Source organism: Carcharhinus amblyrhynchos, chromosome 3 (genome assembly GCF_965287045.1).
Source record: "Carcharhinus amblyrhynchos chromosome 3, sCarAmb.v2.hapA, whole genome shotgun sequence".
Classification (NCBI taxonomy): Eukaryota; Metazoa; Chordata; class Chondrichthyes; order Carcharhiniformes; family Carcharhinidae; genus Carcharhinus; species Carcharhinus amblyrhynchos.
The window spans coordinates 2110456-2128700 of NC_137326.1; the positions used below are offsets into that span (position 1 = coordinate 2110456).

Sequence of the window (18245 nt, forward strand, 5' to 3'; positions counted from 1 at the left end):
GGTTGTGGGGGTAGGGCCTGGGTGGGATTGTAGTTGGTGCAGACACGATGGGCCAAATGGCCTCTTTCTGCACCGTAGGGGTCTATGATCTATGATGCTATGAACTACCCTCAGTAAATAGTGTCAGTCTGTAAATCCAGTAATATTCTCTCTTAAGTACCTTCAACGTATACTTTCAGTAAACACTCTGAATAAATATTCTGTGGAAAGGAATTAACAGTGAGCAAGGGGAAATAGGAAGAAAATATGAACTGAAACCAGGTCCAGTACAGGTGATAACACGGGTAATTTTCAGTTTGTTGTTGTGTGAAGAAAAAAAGAGCAGAGAAAATTCCAGCCCAGGAACAGGCCCTTCGGCCCCTCCAATCCTGCACTGACCATGCTGCCCCCGACTGAACTAAAACCCCCGACCCTTCCGGGGACCGTATCCCTCTATTCCCATCCTATTTGTGTATTTGTCAGGACTCCCCCGAAAACAAAGTTGTAAAGTTCAAACTACGAAATGCACCTTTGTTACACGCGATCAACACCTCCAGTCTGGGTGAAAGGATTCCACTCCCTCCTCCAACAACGAGTTCCAGGCACCCACCCCCCTCTGTGTAAAAAATCTGCCTCGTACATCTCCTTTAAACTGTGCCCCTCGCACCTTCAACCTGTGCCCCCTAATAATTGACTCTTCCACCCTGGGAGAAAGCTTCTGACTATCACTTGTCCATGCCTCTCTCCACTCCATAATCTTGTAGACTTCTATCAGGTCTCCCTTCAACCTCTGTCGCTCCAGTGAGAACAAACCAAGTCTCTCCAACCTCTCCTCATAGCTGATGCCCTCCATACCAGGCAACATCCTGGTAAATCTTTTCTGTATCCTCTCCAAAGCCTCCACATCCTTCTGGTAGTGTGGCGACCAGAATTGAACACTATATTCCAAGTGTGGCCTCGCTAAGGTTCTATAAAGCTGCAACATGACTGGCCAATTTTTAAACTCACTGCCCCGGCCGATGAAGGCAAGCATGCCGTATGCCTTCTTGACTCCCTTCTCCACCTGCATTGCCACTTTCAGTGACCTGTGTACCTGTACACCCAGATCCCTCTGCCTATCAATACTCTTAAGGGTTCTGCCATTTACTGTATATTTCCTATCTGTATTAGACATTCCAAAATGCATTACCTCACATTTGTCTGGATTAAACTCCATCTGCCATCTCTCTGCCCAAGTCTCCAACTGATCTATATCCTGCTGTATCCTCTGATGGCCCTCATCACTATCTGCAAATCCACCAACCTTTGTGTCATCCACAAACTTACTAATCAATCCAGTTATATTTTCCTCCAAATCATTTATATATATTACAAACAGCAAAGGTCCCAGCACTGATCCCTGAGGAACACCACTTATCACAGCCCTCCATTCAGAAACACACCCTTCCACTGCTACCCTCTGTCTTCTTTGACCTAGTAAGAAGTCTGACAACACCAGATTTAAGTCCAGCCGATTTATTTGATAGTGAACTCACTAGCTTTCGAGGTTTAGGACGCTTACCGGTAGTTGTAGTTTTTTTTTCTCGGTTTTATAAGCACCTACCTCCGTGTATCGGCCTCATTGTTCCTGAGGAGCAGCATCGAGAGGCAGCAATTTTTGGGCGTGTGAGGAGGCAGCAAGAAAGGTACATTTTTCTGTTTATATTTTTTAACTTTTGATTTCTAGTTTAAAGTCATGAGTATCGGTGGTTTTTTTTTAAAATTAGTTAGAAACCGGAAGTCGTCACTAGGACGCTTACCGGTAGTTGTAGTTTTTTTTTCTTGGGTCCCTGACCCTATAAATTAGAGCAGAGGGGATACTCGATCCTCTACACTGGTAGAGAATCCCACCCTCCCACCTCCTCTAACCTCATTATAAGTGTGGGGGAAGTTTTTTTTTCTTTCTTCTTTTGTTCTTTTTTGCTGGTAATTGTTTCAGGGATGGCAGTTCAGGCAGTAAGCTGCATCTCCTGTGGGATGCATGTGGTGAGGGACTCCAGTAGTGTTTCTGGTGATTTTACTTGTAGGAAGTGTGTTCGATTGCAGCTTCTGGAGGAGCGTGTTAAGGAGCTGGAGGTGGAATTAGAGGAACTCCGCATAATTCGGGAGGCAGAGGCGGACATCGATAGGAGTTATAAGGAGATAGTCACTCCTAGAAATGAGTCTTGGGTAAATGCCAGGAAGAGGGGAAAGAAGCAATTGGGGGGACAATCCCCTGGGGCTGTTCCTCTCCAAAATAGGTTTTCAGTCCTGGAGGCTACAGTTGAAGAGGAATCAACTGGAGACAGCCAAAGGGAGCAGGTCACTGGGGGTGAGCCTAGTGTGAAAGCTCAGGTGGTTAGGGGATGTAAAAGATTGGGCCTCATGATTGGGGACTCTACAGTTAGGGGGACGGATAGGAGAGTCGGTAGTAATGGTAGGGACTCAGGGCTGGTGCGTTGCCTACCAGGGGCTGGGGTCCGGGATGTATCTGAAAAGGTATTCAGGACTCTTAGAGGAGAGGGAGATCAACCCCAAGTTATTGTTCATGTGGGGACACATGACATAGGGAGATTAAGGGAAGGGGATATTAAGCAGAGATTTATGGAGTTGGGGTGGAAACTAAAGGCCAAGTCTGGAAGAGTGGTTATCTCCGGACTCTTGCCTGTGCCACGGGATAGTTTAGAGCGGAATAGAGAGAGGGAAAGTTTGAACTCGTGGCTGAGGGGATGGTGCAGGAGGGAGGGGTTCAGGTACTTGAGCAATTGGGGCTCATTCTGGGGAAGGTGGGCCCTCTATAAGAGTGATGGTCTACACCTGAATAGGAGGGGAACCAATATCCTGGGGGGTAAATTTGCTAAGGCTATGCAGGGAGGTTTAAACTGATTCGGAGGGGGGGTGGGATCCTGAGTAGAGGGGGTGAAAGTGAGGGGGGCATAGATGGGGACTGCAATGCACAGCATCGCAGGGGTGGGGTGGAGTGGAGCAGGGTTTGAAATGCGTATACTTTAATGCGAGGAGTATTCACAATAAAGTGGATGAACTTGCAGCGTGGATCAGTACCTGGGACTTTGATGTTGTGGCCATTTCAGAGACATGGATAGAGCAGGGTCAGGAATGGATGTTGCAGGTCCCGGGGTACAAATGCTTTAGTCGGAGTAGAGAAGGAGGTAGAAGGGGGGGTGGGGTAGCATTATTGGTCAAGGATTGTATCACAGTGTCAGAGAGGAACTTTGATGAGGACTTGTCTGTTGAGGTAGTATGGGCGGAGATTAGATATAGGAGAGGAGAGGTCACCCTGTTGGGAGTCTTTTATAGACCTCCTAAAAGTTCTAGAGAGGTTGAGGAAAGGATTGCGGAGACGATCCTGGTTAGGAGTGAAAGTAATAGGGTAATTGTTATGGGGGACTTTAACTTTACTAATATTGATTGGAATTGCTATAGCTCTAGCTCGTTAGAGGGGTCAGTTTTTGTTCAAAGCGTGCAGGAAGGTTTCTTGACTCAGTATGTAGATAGGCCGACTAGAGGTGAGGCTATATTGGATTTGGTGCTGGGAAATGAGCCAGACCAGGTGTTAGACTTGGAAGTTGGTGTGCATTTTGGTGATAGTGACCACAATTCGGTTACGTTCACCTTAGTGATGGAAAGGGATAGGCATGAACCTCGGGTCAGTAGTTTTAGCTGGGGGAAGGGTAATTATGAGGCTATTAGGAGAGAATTAGAAAGCATAGGTTGGACTAGGAGATTACAGGGACTGGGAACGTCCGAAATGTGGAGTTTTTCAAGGAGCAGCTACTGCGGGTCTGCAATAGGTATGTCCCTGTCAGGCAAGGAGGATTTGGTAGGGCTAGGGAACCGTGGTGCACAAAAAAAGTTGATTCGTTGGTTAAAAAGAAAAAGGAGGCTTATGTTCGGATGAGACTTGAGGGCTCAGGTAGTGCACTAGAAAGCTTTAGATTGGCTAGGAGGGAGTTGAAGAGGGAGTTAAGAAGGGCTAAAAGAGGACATGAGAAGACTTTGGCTGATAGGATTAAGGAGAATCCTAAGGCGTTCTATTGGTATGTCAAGAACAGAAGGTTGGTTAGGGCAAGATTAGGGCCAGTTATAGACAGTAGAGGGAAGTTGTGTGTGGAACCGGAAGAGATTGGTGAGGCATTGAACTAATATTTCTCTTCGGTGTTCACGCAGGGGGACATGAATGTAGCTGAGGAGAACACTGGGTTGCAGGGGTGTAAACTAGACAGTATTGCAGTTGATAAGGGGGATGTGCTGGATATTCTTGAGGGTTTGAAAATAGATAAGTCCCCTGGTCCGGACGGGATTTACCCTAGGATTCTCTGGGAGGCAAGAGAGGCGATTGCGGAGCCTCTGGCTCTGATCTTCAGGTCGTCGTTGGTCTCAGGTATAGTACCGGAAGATTGGAGGATAGCGAATGTTGTCCCATTGTTTAAGAAGGGGAACAGAGACTTCCCCGGGAATTATAGACCGGTGAGTCTTACTTCTGTTGTGTGCAAGGTTTTAGAAAAAATTATTAGGGATAGGATTTATAGTTATTTAGAGAGTAATGAATTGATTGGAGATAGTCAGCATGGTTTTGTGGAGGGTAGGTCGTGCCTTACTAACCTTATTGAGTTTTTTGAGAAAGTGACCAAAGAGGTGGATGGGGGTAAGGCAGTGGACGTGGTATATATGGACTTTAGTAAGGCGTTTGATAAGGTTCACCATGGTAGGCTTCTGCAGAAAATGCAGATGTATGGGATTGAGGGTAATCTAGGAAATTGGATCAGGAATTGGCTAGCAGATAGGAGACAGAGGGTGGTGGTTGATGGTAAATATTCGTCATGGAGTACAGTTACGAGTGGTGTGCCTCAGGGATCTGTTTTGGGGCCACTGCTGTTTGTAATTTTTATTAATGATCTGGATGAGGGTATAGTTGGGTGGATTAGTAAATTTGCTGATGACACCAAAGTCGGAGGTGTGGTAGATTGTGAGGAAGGGTGTCATAGTTTGCAGGGTGACTTAGACAGGTTGCAGAGCTGGGCTGAGAGGTGGCGGATGGAGTTTAATGCGGAGAAGTGTGAGGTAATTCACTTTGGCAGGAATAACAGATGTGTCGAGTATAGGGCTAACGGGAGGACTCTGAATAGTGTGGATGAACAGAGGGATCTAGGTGTATGTGTACATAGATCCCTGAAAGTAGGGAATCAAGTAGATAAGGTTGTTAAGATGGCATACGGTGTCTTGGCGTTTATTGGTAGGGGGATTGAATTTAGGAGTCGCAGCGTCATGTTGCAACTGTACACAACTCTGGTGCGGCCGCACTTGGAGTATTGTGTGCAGTTCTGGTCCCCACATTACAGGAAGGATGTGGAGGCTTTGGAGAGGGTGCAGAGGGGGTTTACCAGGATGTTGCCTGGTATGGAGGGGAGGTCCTATGAGGAGAGACTGAGGGATTTGGGGTTGTTTTCATTAGAAAGAAGGAGGCTAAGAGCGGATCTTATTGAAACATACAAGATGATTAGAGGTTTAGATAGGGTGGATAGTGATAGCCTTTTTCCTCGGATGGAGAAAGCTAGCACGAGGGGGCATGGCTTTAAATTAAGGGGGGGTAGTTATAGGACGGATGTCAGGGGTAGGTTCTTTACCCAGAGGGTGGTGAGGGATTGGAATGCCCTGCCTGCTGCAGTTGTAAATGTGCCTAGTTTGGGGGCGTTTAAGAGATCCGTGGATAGGTTTATGGATGAAAAGGGATTGGTTTAGGTTAGAGGGTCATTGTTTTTTAACTGGTCGGCGCAACATCGTGGGCCGAAGGGCCTGTTCTGCGCTGTAATGTTCTATGTTTGTTCTATGTTTCCCTCTTCGTCAGGTGACTCACCTCTTTGTCAGGTGAGTGGGAGTTTTAATCACAAACAGGACATATAAAGACACAATCTCAATTTACAGGATAATGATTCCTAATAATGCCTTCATGACACACGACAGCGCAGAGTCGCTGAGCAGAGATCAACAGCCAAGCTCTGCACACACGAGGATGGCTCCAATTGAGTTTGTGTTTTTCTATGCCCTGTTGCACTTTAACCTGGTGCTGTGAGACTTCTTACTGTGTTTACCCCAGTCCAACACCGGCATCTCCACATCATGACCTCCCCTGTAGCCAGTGAGGATACAAAGATTTCTCTCAAGGCTCCAGCAATTTCCTCCCTTGTCTCTCTCAGTATTCTGGGGTATATCCCATAAGGCTCTGGGGACTTGTCTACCTTAATGTTTCTCTCAAGAACCCCAATACCTCCTTCTTTTTGATCCCAATATGACTCAAACTAACTACACATACTTTCCCAGAGTCATCATCCACCAAGTCCTTCCCTTTGGTGAATACTGATGCAAAGTTCTCATTTAATACTTTGCCCATTTCCTCTGGCTCCACGTATAGATTCCCTCCCCTGTTCTTGAGTGGGCCAATCCTCTCCCTGGCTATCCTCTTGTTCTTTATGTATGCATAAAAAGCCTTGGGATTTTCCTTAACCCTGCTGGCCAATACTTTTTATGACCCCTTTTAGCCCTTCTTACGCCTTGCTTAAGTCTCTTTCTACTTTCCTTGTATTCCACACTTGCTTCGTGTGTTCCCAGCCTCCTAGCTTTGACAAATGCTTCCTTTTTCTCTTTGACTAGGCTCACAATATCTCTTGTTATCCAAGGTTCCCAAAACTTGCCATAATTATCCTTCATCCTTACAGGAATGTGCCGGTCCTGAGTCCTTATCAATTTACACTTGAAAGCCTCCCACAGGCCAGATGTTGATTTGCCCTCAAACATCTGCCCCCAATCGACATTCTTCAGTTCCTGCCTAATATTGTTATAAGAACAAAGAAACAGTGATTGTTTTTTGAACGCGATGGTGGGAACCAGGCTTTATAAAAAGGATTGCAATGGAATTCCAGCCAAAATATACCAACCTTCCCAACTTGTCCTCTCTCACCTTGAACTTCATGATGAGGTGTGTAAAGTGGAACTCTGCTTCTAAGTTCAGTTGGATGCTGACTTTTTCTTCACCTGCAGGCAAGACACAGCAGCATTGAGACTCAGTACCAACATGACACGCTAGCCCGCAGCACCTTATTAATACAAACAGACATGGGATTTGATTCTGTGACCAATGGGCACTGATCATTGTCTCAGTCTCTGGAAAATACTGTGTACAGGTTTGGTCTCTTTTATTTGAAAATAATATATAATTGTGTTTGAAATAGCTCAGAGGAGTTTCAGGGGTCTATCCCTGAACTAAAGGGCTTATCTTTTGGAGAAAGTTTGGACAGATTGGGCAGAAACCCTTTGGAATTTAGAAGAAAGAGATATGGTCACTTTCCGACATAAAAGATGCTGAGAGAGTTTGATATTGTGGAGACGAGGATGATATTTCCACTCACGGGAAAGACTAGAAACAAGAACATGGTTTCAGAATAACTCAGAATAACCAATAAACAAGGAAATGAGGAGAATATTTTTCTCTCAAAGGGTCATTCTCCTGTGGAATTCTCCCCAGGGGAGGCCGGGATATTCAAGGCAGATATTTGATGGAGAAGGGAGTCAAGATGGAGGGAGGGAAGGGGGTGGGGGAGGGGGGCATGGGGGATGGGGGCAGGGGGGATCGGGAGGTGGGGGGGGCAGGGGGATTGGGTGGTGGGAGGATGGGGGGGGGACAGGAAAGATGGAGGGACAAGGAGGATGGGGAGGCAGAAGGGATGAGGGGCAGGGGGAATAGGGGGGCGGGGGGATGTGGAGGTGAGGGGGATGGGGGGCAGGGAGGATGGAGGGGCGGGGGGGATGGGAGGGCTGGGGAGATGGGGGCGGGTGTTGCCGACAGGAAAAAGGGTTTGAAAAATAAGCAGGTCAGCCATGATCTTATTGAATATCAGAGCAGGCTCTGATTGGCTCTCTCTTGCTCCCATGTTCTGATCTTACAGAAACCCCAGTGAATTATATTTAATATCAGGCCTGTAACGTGGCAAAAACTCCCACAGTGCGTCACAATCACACAGCGATTAACATCAAAGGATAATCCATCAGGAAAGCTGGGTCACACGGATAGGTTTTTATCTCCCAGAGAGACAGGGATGTTTTGGGAAGGACTCGGGGACAGTGGGTGGACAACGTCAAACAAAACCAGGCCTGAGGCTCTTGTCCCACAATCCTTCCCATGGACCTCAAACCATTGATTCATCTTTCAAAGAAGTTTGTATAAAATTTCCACCTGATCTGTCCCAAACCCATGTCCACCCAGCCTTCCCGATATGGCATTGCTCTGATCTCAGTCGCACAAGGACCATTGTGCTTTCGATTGGGTTTTGTGAGCTCTGCCAACTCTGTCATCAGTAAGTGTTTCTGGGTTGGGAGGGAGAGACATCGTTCTGCTCCCTGTGCGCCTCAGGTGTTACTGTGGGCTACACAAAGGCTGTAGTGTTCACTGTCTCGAAAGCAGCTGCACTCACACATGTATCCCGTTCTTGTGATCTCACTAACAACCGCGCTGGAAATCAATCCATCCCAACAAAGAGTTTCCACCTCAACCCTCGGCTCAGGTCTTCCTTTTAGATTTCTCTGAGATTGAGAGGATCCAATCAGCTGCCTCTGCCATGTCCCATCTTCCCCTCGGGCTAACACCACCAACCGCCGCCTCCTCCACCACCCACCCCTCCCCTTTCCCCGGCCTCCAATTTCTCCAGTTTCCCTCCCATCTCCCCTCATGTCCTCCCTGAGTCCACCCTGTCCATGAGCCCCACTTCCTGTATCATTGATCTTATTCTCACTAAACTGCAAAACATTCATGTCCCACGTTTAGCTGATACTGGGACCAGTTTCTCTTCTTCAGGCGTCTCTTCCTCCTTTAAATGTGTCGGCATCAATCAGCATCCCCATAAACCAATCAGCATCTCCATAAACCAATCAGAGTCTCCATAAACCAATCAGAGTCTCCATAAACCAATCAGAGTCTCCATAAACCAATCAGAGTCTCCATAAACCAATCAGAGTCTCCATAACAGATGTGTTGAGTATAGGGCTAACGGGAGGACTTTGAATAGTGTGGATGAACAGAGGGATCTAGGTGTATGTGTACATAGATCCCTGAAAGTAGGGAATCAAGTAGATAAGGTTGTTAAGAAGGCATACGGTGTCTTGGCGTTTATTGGTAGGGGGATTGAATTTAGGAGTCGCAGCGTCATGTTGCAACTGTACACAACTCTGGTGCGGCCGCACTTGGAGTACTGTGTGCAGTTCTGGTCCCCACATTACAGGAAGGACGTGGAGGCTTTGGAGAGGGTGCAGAGGAGGTTTACCAGGATGTTGCCTGGTATGGAGGGGAGGTCCTATGAGGAGAGACTGAGGGATTTGGGGTTGTTTTCGCTGGAAAGAAGGCAGCTAAGAGGGGATCTTATTGAAACATAAGATGATTAGAGGTTTAGATAGGGTGGATAGTAATAGCCTTTTTCCTCGGATGGAGAAAGCTAGCACGAGGGGGCATGGCTTTAAATTAAGGGGGAGTAGTTATAGGACGGATGTCAGGGGTAGGTTCTTTACCCAGAGGGTGGTGAGGGATTGGAATGCCCTGCCTGCTGCAGTTGTAAATGTGCCTAGTTTGGGGGCGTTTAAGAGATCCGTGGATAGGTTTATGGATGAAAAGGGATTGGTTTAGGTTAGTGGGTCATTGTTTTTTAACTGGTCGGCGCAACATTGTGGGCCGAAGGGCCTGTTCTGCACTGTAATGTTCTATGTTCTATAAACCAATCAGCGCCTCCGTAAAATTCCATCTGAACAGGGAAACACTCGGTCGGGATCCCACCGCACTCACGTGTCGCCTCGAGACCGCACGCACGTGTCACCTCGAGAACGCACGCACTCACGTGTCGCCTCGAGAACGCACGCACTCACGTGTCGCCTCGAGAACGCACGCACTCACGTGTCGCCTCGAGAACGCACGCACTCACGTGTCGCCTCGAGAACGCACGCACTCACGTGTCGCCTCGAGAACGCACGCACTCACGTGTCGCCTCGAGAACGCACGCACTCACGTGTCGCCTCGAGAACGCACGCACGTGTCGCCTCGAGAACGCACGCACTCACGTGTCGCCTCGAGAACGCACGCACTCACGTGTCGCCTCGAGAACGCACGCACTCACGTGTCGCCTCGAGAACGCACGCACGTGTCGCCTCGAGAATGCACGCACTCACGTGTCGCCTCGAGAACGCACGCACTCACGTGTCGCCTCGAGAACGCACGCACGTGTCGCCTCGAGAACGCACGCACTCACGTGTCGCCTCGAGAACGCACGCACTCACGTGTCGCCTCGAGAACGCACGCACGTGTCGCCTCGAGACCGCACGCACTCACGTGTCGCCTTGAGAACGCACGCACTCACGTGTCGCCTCGAGAACGCACGCACGTGTCGCCTCGAGAACGCACGCACTCACGTGTCGCCTCGAGAACGCACGCACGTGTCGCCTCGAGAACGCACGCGCACTTGGAGCTGAGCATCACCGTCCTAAGGTCTCGGATGGCTTTGGCCGTGCGCCGGACGGACATCCCCGCGCGCTCAGCTAGCACGTGGGGGCTCATCCAGCCCATTCCTCCACCATCCGGCACGTCCCCGATCCTGGTCACCCGCCATCGCGGCTCTCCTCTTCGCCAGCCACCTGAAGTTACACGGCTGGAGGAGCAGATTCCTGAGCAGCGGCTCTCGTACAAATGCTGCTACTCCTGGTGGGGGAGAGCTGCGTTGTGAGGTGGCTGTGTTCCAGACCATGAAGAGATCCTGGTAAAAGACGAGCAATGTCTGCAAGGAATTCTAAATAATCCCCAGGTTTATGTAGAGGAGCTGCACATCGCAGTTCGGGCTGTGATTCTGGCAGAAGAAACACATTCCAGGGCACACACCATTGTGGAGGAGGCTCGACGTAAAGGAACTGGAGGCACAAGGTCCCTATCGGGGTGCGGAGGTACACCAGCGCCTGACCCCCCCACCCTCCCTAAGCGGGAGATACAGAACCTCAGCAGGGAACTCCTTAATCAGGGAGTTCATACTCCAATAGGCCAATCTCAATGGGTGATTGAGGTCATTACAGGAGGGGAGTCTGCAGGAGATGGGCTGAGTGAGAGAGGATGGACATTAATACGGAGGTGGAAAGAGGTGATCTTTGCAACGGAGAAAATATAGACAATCAGGGACTGATGATTCGGATTGCCAGGTTACTATAGTAACCAGGATTCTGGGTCAGCCTGAGGCAGTGACCAAGGAGACGGATGGAGATCCCCAGATAACCAAACACCACACTGTCACTGTATAGACTGGGAATCAGTTCTCCAGCAGCCTGTATGGGGCCTGCTGCAATCTGAGCATCGCACTCTGAGTCACTCACCGTTCACAGACTGCCACCAGGTTCTCTCCTGTCCCTGGTCAGTCAGGTAGATGACGTTCTTTACCCGGTGACTGTTTCTGTTATAGACAGGGTCGTAGGGTCTTCTCGAATCGCACTGGAAACATTTCTCCAACTCCTACAGAAACACCAGGAAATTCATATCGTCACAACAATGTTCACATTTCACTGAGAATCCCGTCCTTCGTGTTGGTTCCTTCAGGCGATTTACTGATAAAACTGGAAAAGGTTCAGAGTCGGTCACGAGAATCAGGTTCAGTTTAAAAAACCTTAAACAACCCTGATAGGCTTAAAAAAAACTGGGCTAGTGGAGTAAGGAGGTGACTAGACTTCAGGCCGCACGGTGCCACAGTGGTTAGCACTGCTGCTTCACAGCTCCAGCGACCTGGGTTCGATTCCCAGCTCGGGTCTGCACATTCTCCTCATGTCTGCATGGGCTTCCTCCACACAGTCCAAAGATGTGTGGGTCAGGTTAATTGGACATGCTAAAATTGTGTAGGTTAGAGGGATTAGTGGGTAAATGTGTAGGGATATGGGGGTAGGGCCTGGCTGGCATTGTGGTCAGCGCAGACTCGATGGGCTGAATGGCCTCTTTCTGCACTGTCGTGTTTCTACGACTATCTGATGAGGCATTTAAATCCATGGCAGGACTAATTTACAGACTGACAGATTATTTCAATTGCAGAAAGGTTGAGAATTCCTCAGAGTGCACGCTGTGTGTACTCCAGCGCTCGAGCAAACAAATTCTCTCCTGACCACAATTGCTGACAGCTCGATGTTTTTTAGAAGACAGTCTGAAGGTCGTGGTGTCAGTTTCTCTTCAGTCGTGATGGTTTCACTGTGATGCCCAGATTGGATACCTGACTGACCAGATACCTCCCCTCTCCACTGAATCCCTCAGAGACACAACGCCACGGTGCCTCAGTCCGGATGCTGTAACTCTCCGTGAACTGGTATTCTGCATTAACTGGCATCATAGGGTGGCACGGTGACACAGTGATTAGCACTGCTGCCTCACAGTGCCAGGGACCAGGGCTCAATTCCGGCCTCGGGTCACTGTCTGTGTGGAGTTTGCACATTCCCCCCATGTCTGCATGGGTTCCCTCCACACAGTCTAAAGATGTGTGGGTTAGGTTGATTGGCCATGTTAAATTGACGCTTAGTGTTAGGGTAAATATGTGGGGTTACAGAACTGGGGCTTGGGTAGGATTGTGGTCAGTGCAGACTCAATGGGCTGAATGGTCTCCTTTGGCACTGTAGGATTCTATGATTCTACCTGCAGCTCCAGCTCACTAGGTAACAATGTTCTGTGTGATTAACCTGGTCTTTCAGCAATTAGGGAGATCAGAAAGGAGTTATTTTGATTGGTATTCAGGAGCTATGCTCGAATTTTTGACGATGGGTCTTGTTTTTACTTCTCTCTGGGGGTGACACATATCTGCTGGTGACCTCCCTCTCACTGATGCTCGGGCCTGGATTATTGCTGAGTCAAGTTGACTCAGGAGCCTGTTAAAAATAGCAGGCAGGTCCCCACGTCGGGGATCCCGACCCCATTCCCAGGCTGTCAGGTTTTCTAGGGAGCCTTTGAAGTGGGCACTGTGGTTCTTGTGAGAGGATTTCACCCAGCGATTCCGACTGGACAGTTCCACTGTAGGGACAGCCATGTCCTGCCCCACTGCCACTTTTACAGTCGGTCCAGCTTTTTAAAGAGGAATGAAACCCGAGTCTTTTAAGGGGATCTTTGAAAAGACAAGTCCTAAAGATCCTCCTTGTGCCCTCCCTTAGCCCTTCTGCCTGTCCCCTAGAGCCAAATGTTTGGCTGAGAACTCAGGCATCCATTACATCTCTTGAAACAGCTGCGCCCAATGGAAAATGTTGTTTGATTGACAGCTCGGCCTCTCTGATCGTCACTGCCAATTTCGTAATGTTCATTTACACAAGGTTAAGCGGTTTTAAGGGTTTGTGGTTTTTGTTATGGATACATTAAAGGGACTGGGTGACTGACACTTTTATTGTATTCTAAATGATATGACATTTTCAGGAGAAAATAGGAATGAATTTTAAAGCTTTTTTTCACATCCTACTATACTCTAAAGTTTTACCAAGGCTAATCCCACTAACCTGCACATCTTTGGAGTGTGGGAGGAAACCGGAGCACCCAGAGGAAACCCATGCAGACATGGGGAGAACATGCAAACTCCGCACAAACAGTTCATTGGTTCTACACAATGTGGACTGGGGTAATTGTATGGAAGTGCCATACAATCTGGGGACACGAGAAACATAGGCAAAGTATGGGGGGGGCATGAGGTGGCTGGTGTGGGATAGGGGAGTGTTTGGAGACGGAGGGGGTGTGAGAGTTGAGGGCTGGAGAGTTTTTGTGTATTCATTTCCACTGGGACAAAGTCCTGCAGCAATTTCCGAACCCTCCCTCCCTCCCTACCCCGGAATAACGATCCCACCTTTCCCGAGTCCAGCTCCCAGCCCAGAGGATGGGAGACCTGGCCTGGCTCTCTGAGACCTGACTGTGTGCTACTTCCCAGCTGCTCTGTTCCTCACCTTCACAACCACAACATTTCAATGAAACTAAAGCAGCATTTTTTTGAAAAGTGTCTCTTTGTTTATTTTTTAAAGATGTTTCAGGGACAGAATTTTCTGGCCTGTCAGTTGTTTTCCCAGTGAGAGGCCTGTGCAAACAGGCACGGACCACGTACACTGAGCTGAATGCAGTCAGAGTGTCACTGCTAAGGATGACTGATGTTAATTACAGTAACCTGAGCTTGCTGCTTTACCGAGTACACATTAAACTGTAGATCACTGGATCACACAGTAAAACAGCTCGCGTGTCTATCTGAAAACGGGCTCATAAAATTTAAAGTTTATTGACAAGTATGGCTAACATTAACACTGCAATGAAGTGACTGTGAATATCCCTCAGTCACCACATTCCGGTGCCTGTTCGGGTACACTGATGGAGAATTTAACACGGTCAATACAACTAACCAGCATTCAGACTGTGGGAGGAAACCGGAGCACCCGGAGGAAACCCATGCAGACACGGGGAGAACATGCAAACTCCACACAGACAGTGACCCAAGCCAGGAATTGACCCCAGGTCTCTGGCGCTATGAGACAGCAGTGCTAACCACTGTGTCGCCCCCTCATTTAACCCACCATGGAGGCAAATAATTATCTTCAGGCCTTTGGTCAGACACCTGTGTCAGACTCCTATTTATTGACTACAGCTCAGTCATCAACCCCATTATTCCCACAAAACTCATCTCCAAACTCCGTGGCCTGGGGCTCGGCACCTCCCTCTGTGACTGGATCCTGAACTTCCAAACAGACCACAATCAGTAAGGATAGGCAACAACACCTCCTCCACCATCATCAACACCGGTGCCCCACAAGGCTGTGTTCTCAGCCCCCTACTATACTCCTTATACACCTATCATTGTGTGGCCAAATTCCCTCCAATTCAATTTTCAAGCTTGCTGACAACACCACTGATGAGATAGAGCACATGCTGAGATAGAGAATCTGGTGAACTGGTGCGGGAACAATAATCTCTCCCTCAATGTCAATAAAACGAAGGAGATTGTCACCGACTTCAGGAAGTGTAAAGGAGAACATGCCCCTGTCTACATCAATGGAGACAAAGTGGAAAGGGTCGAAAGCTTCAAGTTTTTAGGTGTCTAGATCACCAACAACCTGTCCTGGTCCCCCCATGCTGACACTATAGTTAAGAAAGCCCCACCAACGCCTCTACTTTCTCAGAAGACTAAGGAAATCTGGCATGTCCGCTACGACTCTCACCAACTTTCACAGATGCCCCATAGAAAGCATTCTTTCTGGTTGTATCACAGCTTGGTCTGGGCTCCTGCTCTGCCCAAGACCGCAAGAAACTACAAAAGGTTGTGAATGTAGCCCAGTCCATCACACAAACCAGCCTCCCATCCATTGACTCTGTCTACACTTCCTGCTACCTCAGGGAAAAGCAGCCAGTATAACTAAGGACCCCACACACCCCGGACATTCTCTCTTCCACCTTCTTCTGTCGGGAAAAAGATACAAAAGTCTGAGGTCCCGTACCGACCAACTCAAGAACAGCTTCTTCCCTGCTGCTGTCAGACTTTTGAATGGACCTACCTCGCATTAAGTTGATCTTTCTCTACACCCTCGCTGTGACTGTAACACTACATTCTGCACTCTCTCCTTTCCTTCTCGATGAACGGTATGCTTTGTCTGTATGGTGCCGCACTGTCAGAGGGTCAGTGCTGAGGGAGTGCCGCACTGTCAGAGGGTCAGTGCCGAGGGAGCGCCGCACTGTCAGAGGGTCAGTGCCGAGGGAGCGCCGCACTGTCAGAGGGTCAGTGCCGAGGGAGCGCCGCACTGTCAGAGGGTCAGTGCCGAGGGAGCGCCGCACTGTCAGAGGGTCAGTGCTGAGGGAGTGCCGCACTGTCAGAGGGTCAGTGCTGAGGGAGTGCCGCACTGTCAGAGGGTCAGTGCTGAGGGAGTGCCGCACTGTCAGAGGGTCAGTGCCGAGGGAGCGCCGCACTGTCAGAGGGTCAGTGCCGAGGGAGTGCCGCACTGTCAGAGGGTCAGTGCTGAGGGAGTGCCGCACTGTCAGAGGGTCAGTGCTGAGGGAGTGCCGCACTGTCAGAGGGTCAGTGCTGAGGGAGTGCCGCACTGTCAGAGGGTCAGTGCTGAGGGAGTGCCGCACTGTCAGAGGGTCAGTACTGGGGGAGTGCCGCACTGTCAGAGGGTCAGTGCCGAGGGAGCGCCGCACTGTCAGAGGGTCAGTGCCGAGGGAGCGCCGCACTGTCAGAGGGTCAGTGCTGAGGGAGCGCCGCACTGTCAGAGGGTCAGTGCTGAGGGAGTGCCGCACTGTCAGAGGGTCAGTGCTGAGGGAGTGCCGCACTGTCAGAGGGTCAGTGCCGAGGGAGCGCCGCACTGTCAGAGGGTCAGTGCCGAGGGAGTGCCGCACTGTCAGAGGGTCAGTGCCGAGGGAGTGCCGCACTGTCAGAAGAGCCAGATGTTAAAGCCAGACTCTATTTATTCTGATTGGTTAACATAAATGATTTGGTGACAGCTGTCCCGAGAAACTTTCTCTGGTACCACACTCAATGTTTATCCTTCAAGTAACAAGACCAAAGAGCAGACTATCTACTTATTTATGTGTGTGTAAAACTGACTGCTCTGTCTCTCTACATTATGATGTGGAGATGCCGGTGTTGGACTGGGGTAAACACAGTAAGAAGTCTCACAGCACCAGGATAAAGTCCAACAGGTTTATTTGGTAGCAAAAGCCACTAGCTTTCGGAGCGCTGCTCCTTCATCAGGTAAGTGGGAGTTCACAAACAGGGCTTATAAAGACACACACTCAACTTACAAAAGGCTGTCCTCATGTCTCAGTGGAGACTGATAGCCAAGTTCCGCACACACGAGGACGGCCTCAACCAGGGTCTAGGGTTCATGTCACACTATCTGTAACCCCCATGTCTTGCCTGGGTTTGTAAAATCTCACTAACTGTCCTGTCTGGAGACAATACACATCTCTTTAACCTGTACTTACTCACGTTGTCTGTACCTTTAAGATTTCATTAGCTGTAAAGATTTGCATTCCAACCATTATTCTGTAAACTGAGTGTGTGTCTTTATAAGCCCTGTTTGTGATCAGAACTCTCCACTCACCTGATGAAGGGGCAGTGCTCCTAAAGCTAGTGGTGCTTGCTGCAAATAAACCTGTTGGACTTTAAGCTGGTGTTGTGAGACCCCTTACCGTGTTTACCCCAGTCACTCAGTGCCAGTCCTGAGGGTTTGAAAGGCAATCTCGAAAATCACACTCTTCCTTTTTGTCAACTGTGATTTGCAAAGGGTTCCTTAATTCTCTGTTTGAACTGAACTTCAAGGGCAGGTTTTGCAGTGAGCACAATGCCACAGGAACAGAAGCCGTGTGCGTATAAAGCTTCACTGCCTCCACTCAATAGGAACTTCCAAAGAATACAGTGATTTTCTTGTTAGTGTGCATTCGTTAGCCCTGCTGCTTTTGTTCAGCAGATGAACCTTGCCAAAAACCTTGGCTTTTCAACATGTCCTTGAGCACTGGACCATGCCTGATGACAGCCCATTCCATTCCAAAGAGAAAGTTCCATTGTTCAAAACTCGGAATGATGAAAAATCCCTGTCTTCAGGCCACATTCCCAGAAAGCCAGGTAGAAATTCCTGAAGCTACACTTAAAGCTCCAGATTGGAGAAAGTGAGGAGTCAGACGGGGAATGAATGAACCAAGTTGGTCTCCCTCAACCGTGTTCTCACCTTGTGTGACCTCAGTCAATGGCAAACTCAGGGTTTGGTAGGTCGGGGATTTGTCAGGATTTTCAGAAACACTTAGTTGTTGTCCCTTCTTGTCAGCTGATTGAAAAGGGGAATCTGTCACCAAACACTTAAATAAATTCAGTTGTAATCCTTGTGATGAGGACTATGGTTGTGTGGCCTCACAGGCTCACATATAGATCACACTGTCCACACAGGGATAGACAGGTCATAGTGTGTTTAGCACTGGGAGAACCCTTTTGGTATTTACCCCATTCCCGCACCCCAGTGAGGGGGTGAACCAGATTAACACATTCAAATCCTTATTTAGACACACTCTGTTGGTTTTAATTCTCCCCCATCCGAGGATTCTCTCCGACAGTCTGAGGCAGTGGGAACCAAGTGGAAATCACTACTGGTTTCAAGAAACCAGGCGTAATAGCCACCACGGGGGGACTCCGAGGCCAGTGAAACCCACAGGGCTGGGCAGTGCCCTGGGTCAGAGC

General features: G+C 49.0%; 1 protein-coding gene across 1 annotated transcript in view; it reads right to left on the reverse strand.

Moving 5' to 3' along the window:
• The window catches only part of lamb2l (laminin, beta 2-like), a 167771-nt gene that overhangs the window by 105031 nt on the left and 44495 nt on the right, over nucleotides 1-18245 (reverse strand). The window contains exons 4-5 of the mRNA XM_080218612.1: nucleotides 11407-11542; nucleotides 6974-7047 (exon numbers count right to left, since the gene is read on the reverse strand). Of these exons, the coding sequence (XP_080074738.1) occupies nucleotides 6974-7047; nucleotides 11407-11542 (210 nt within the window). The remainder of the gene's footprint in view (nucleotides 1-6973; nucleotides 7048-11406; nucleotides 11543-18245) is intronic.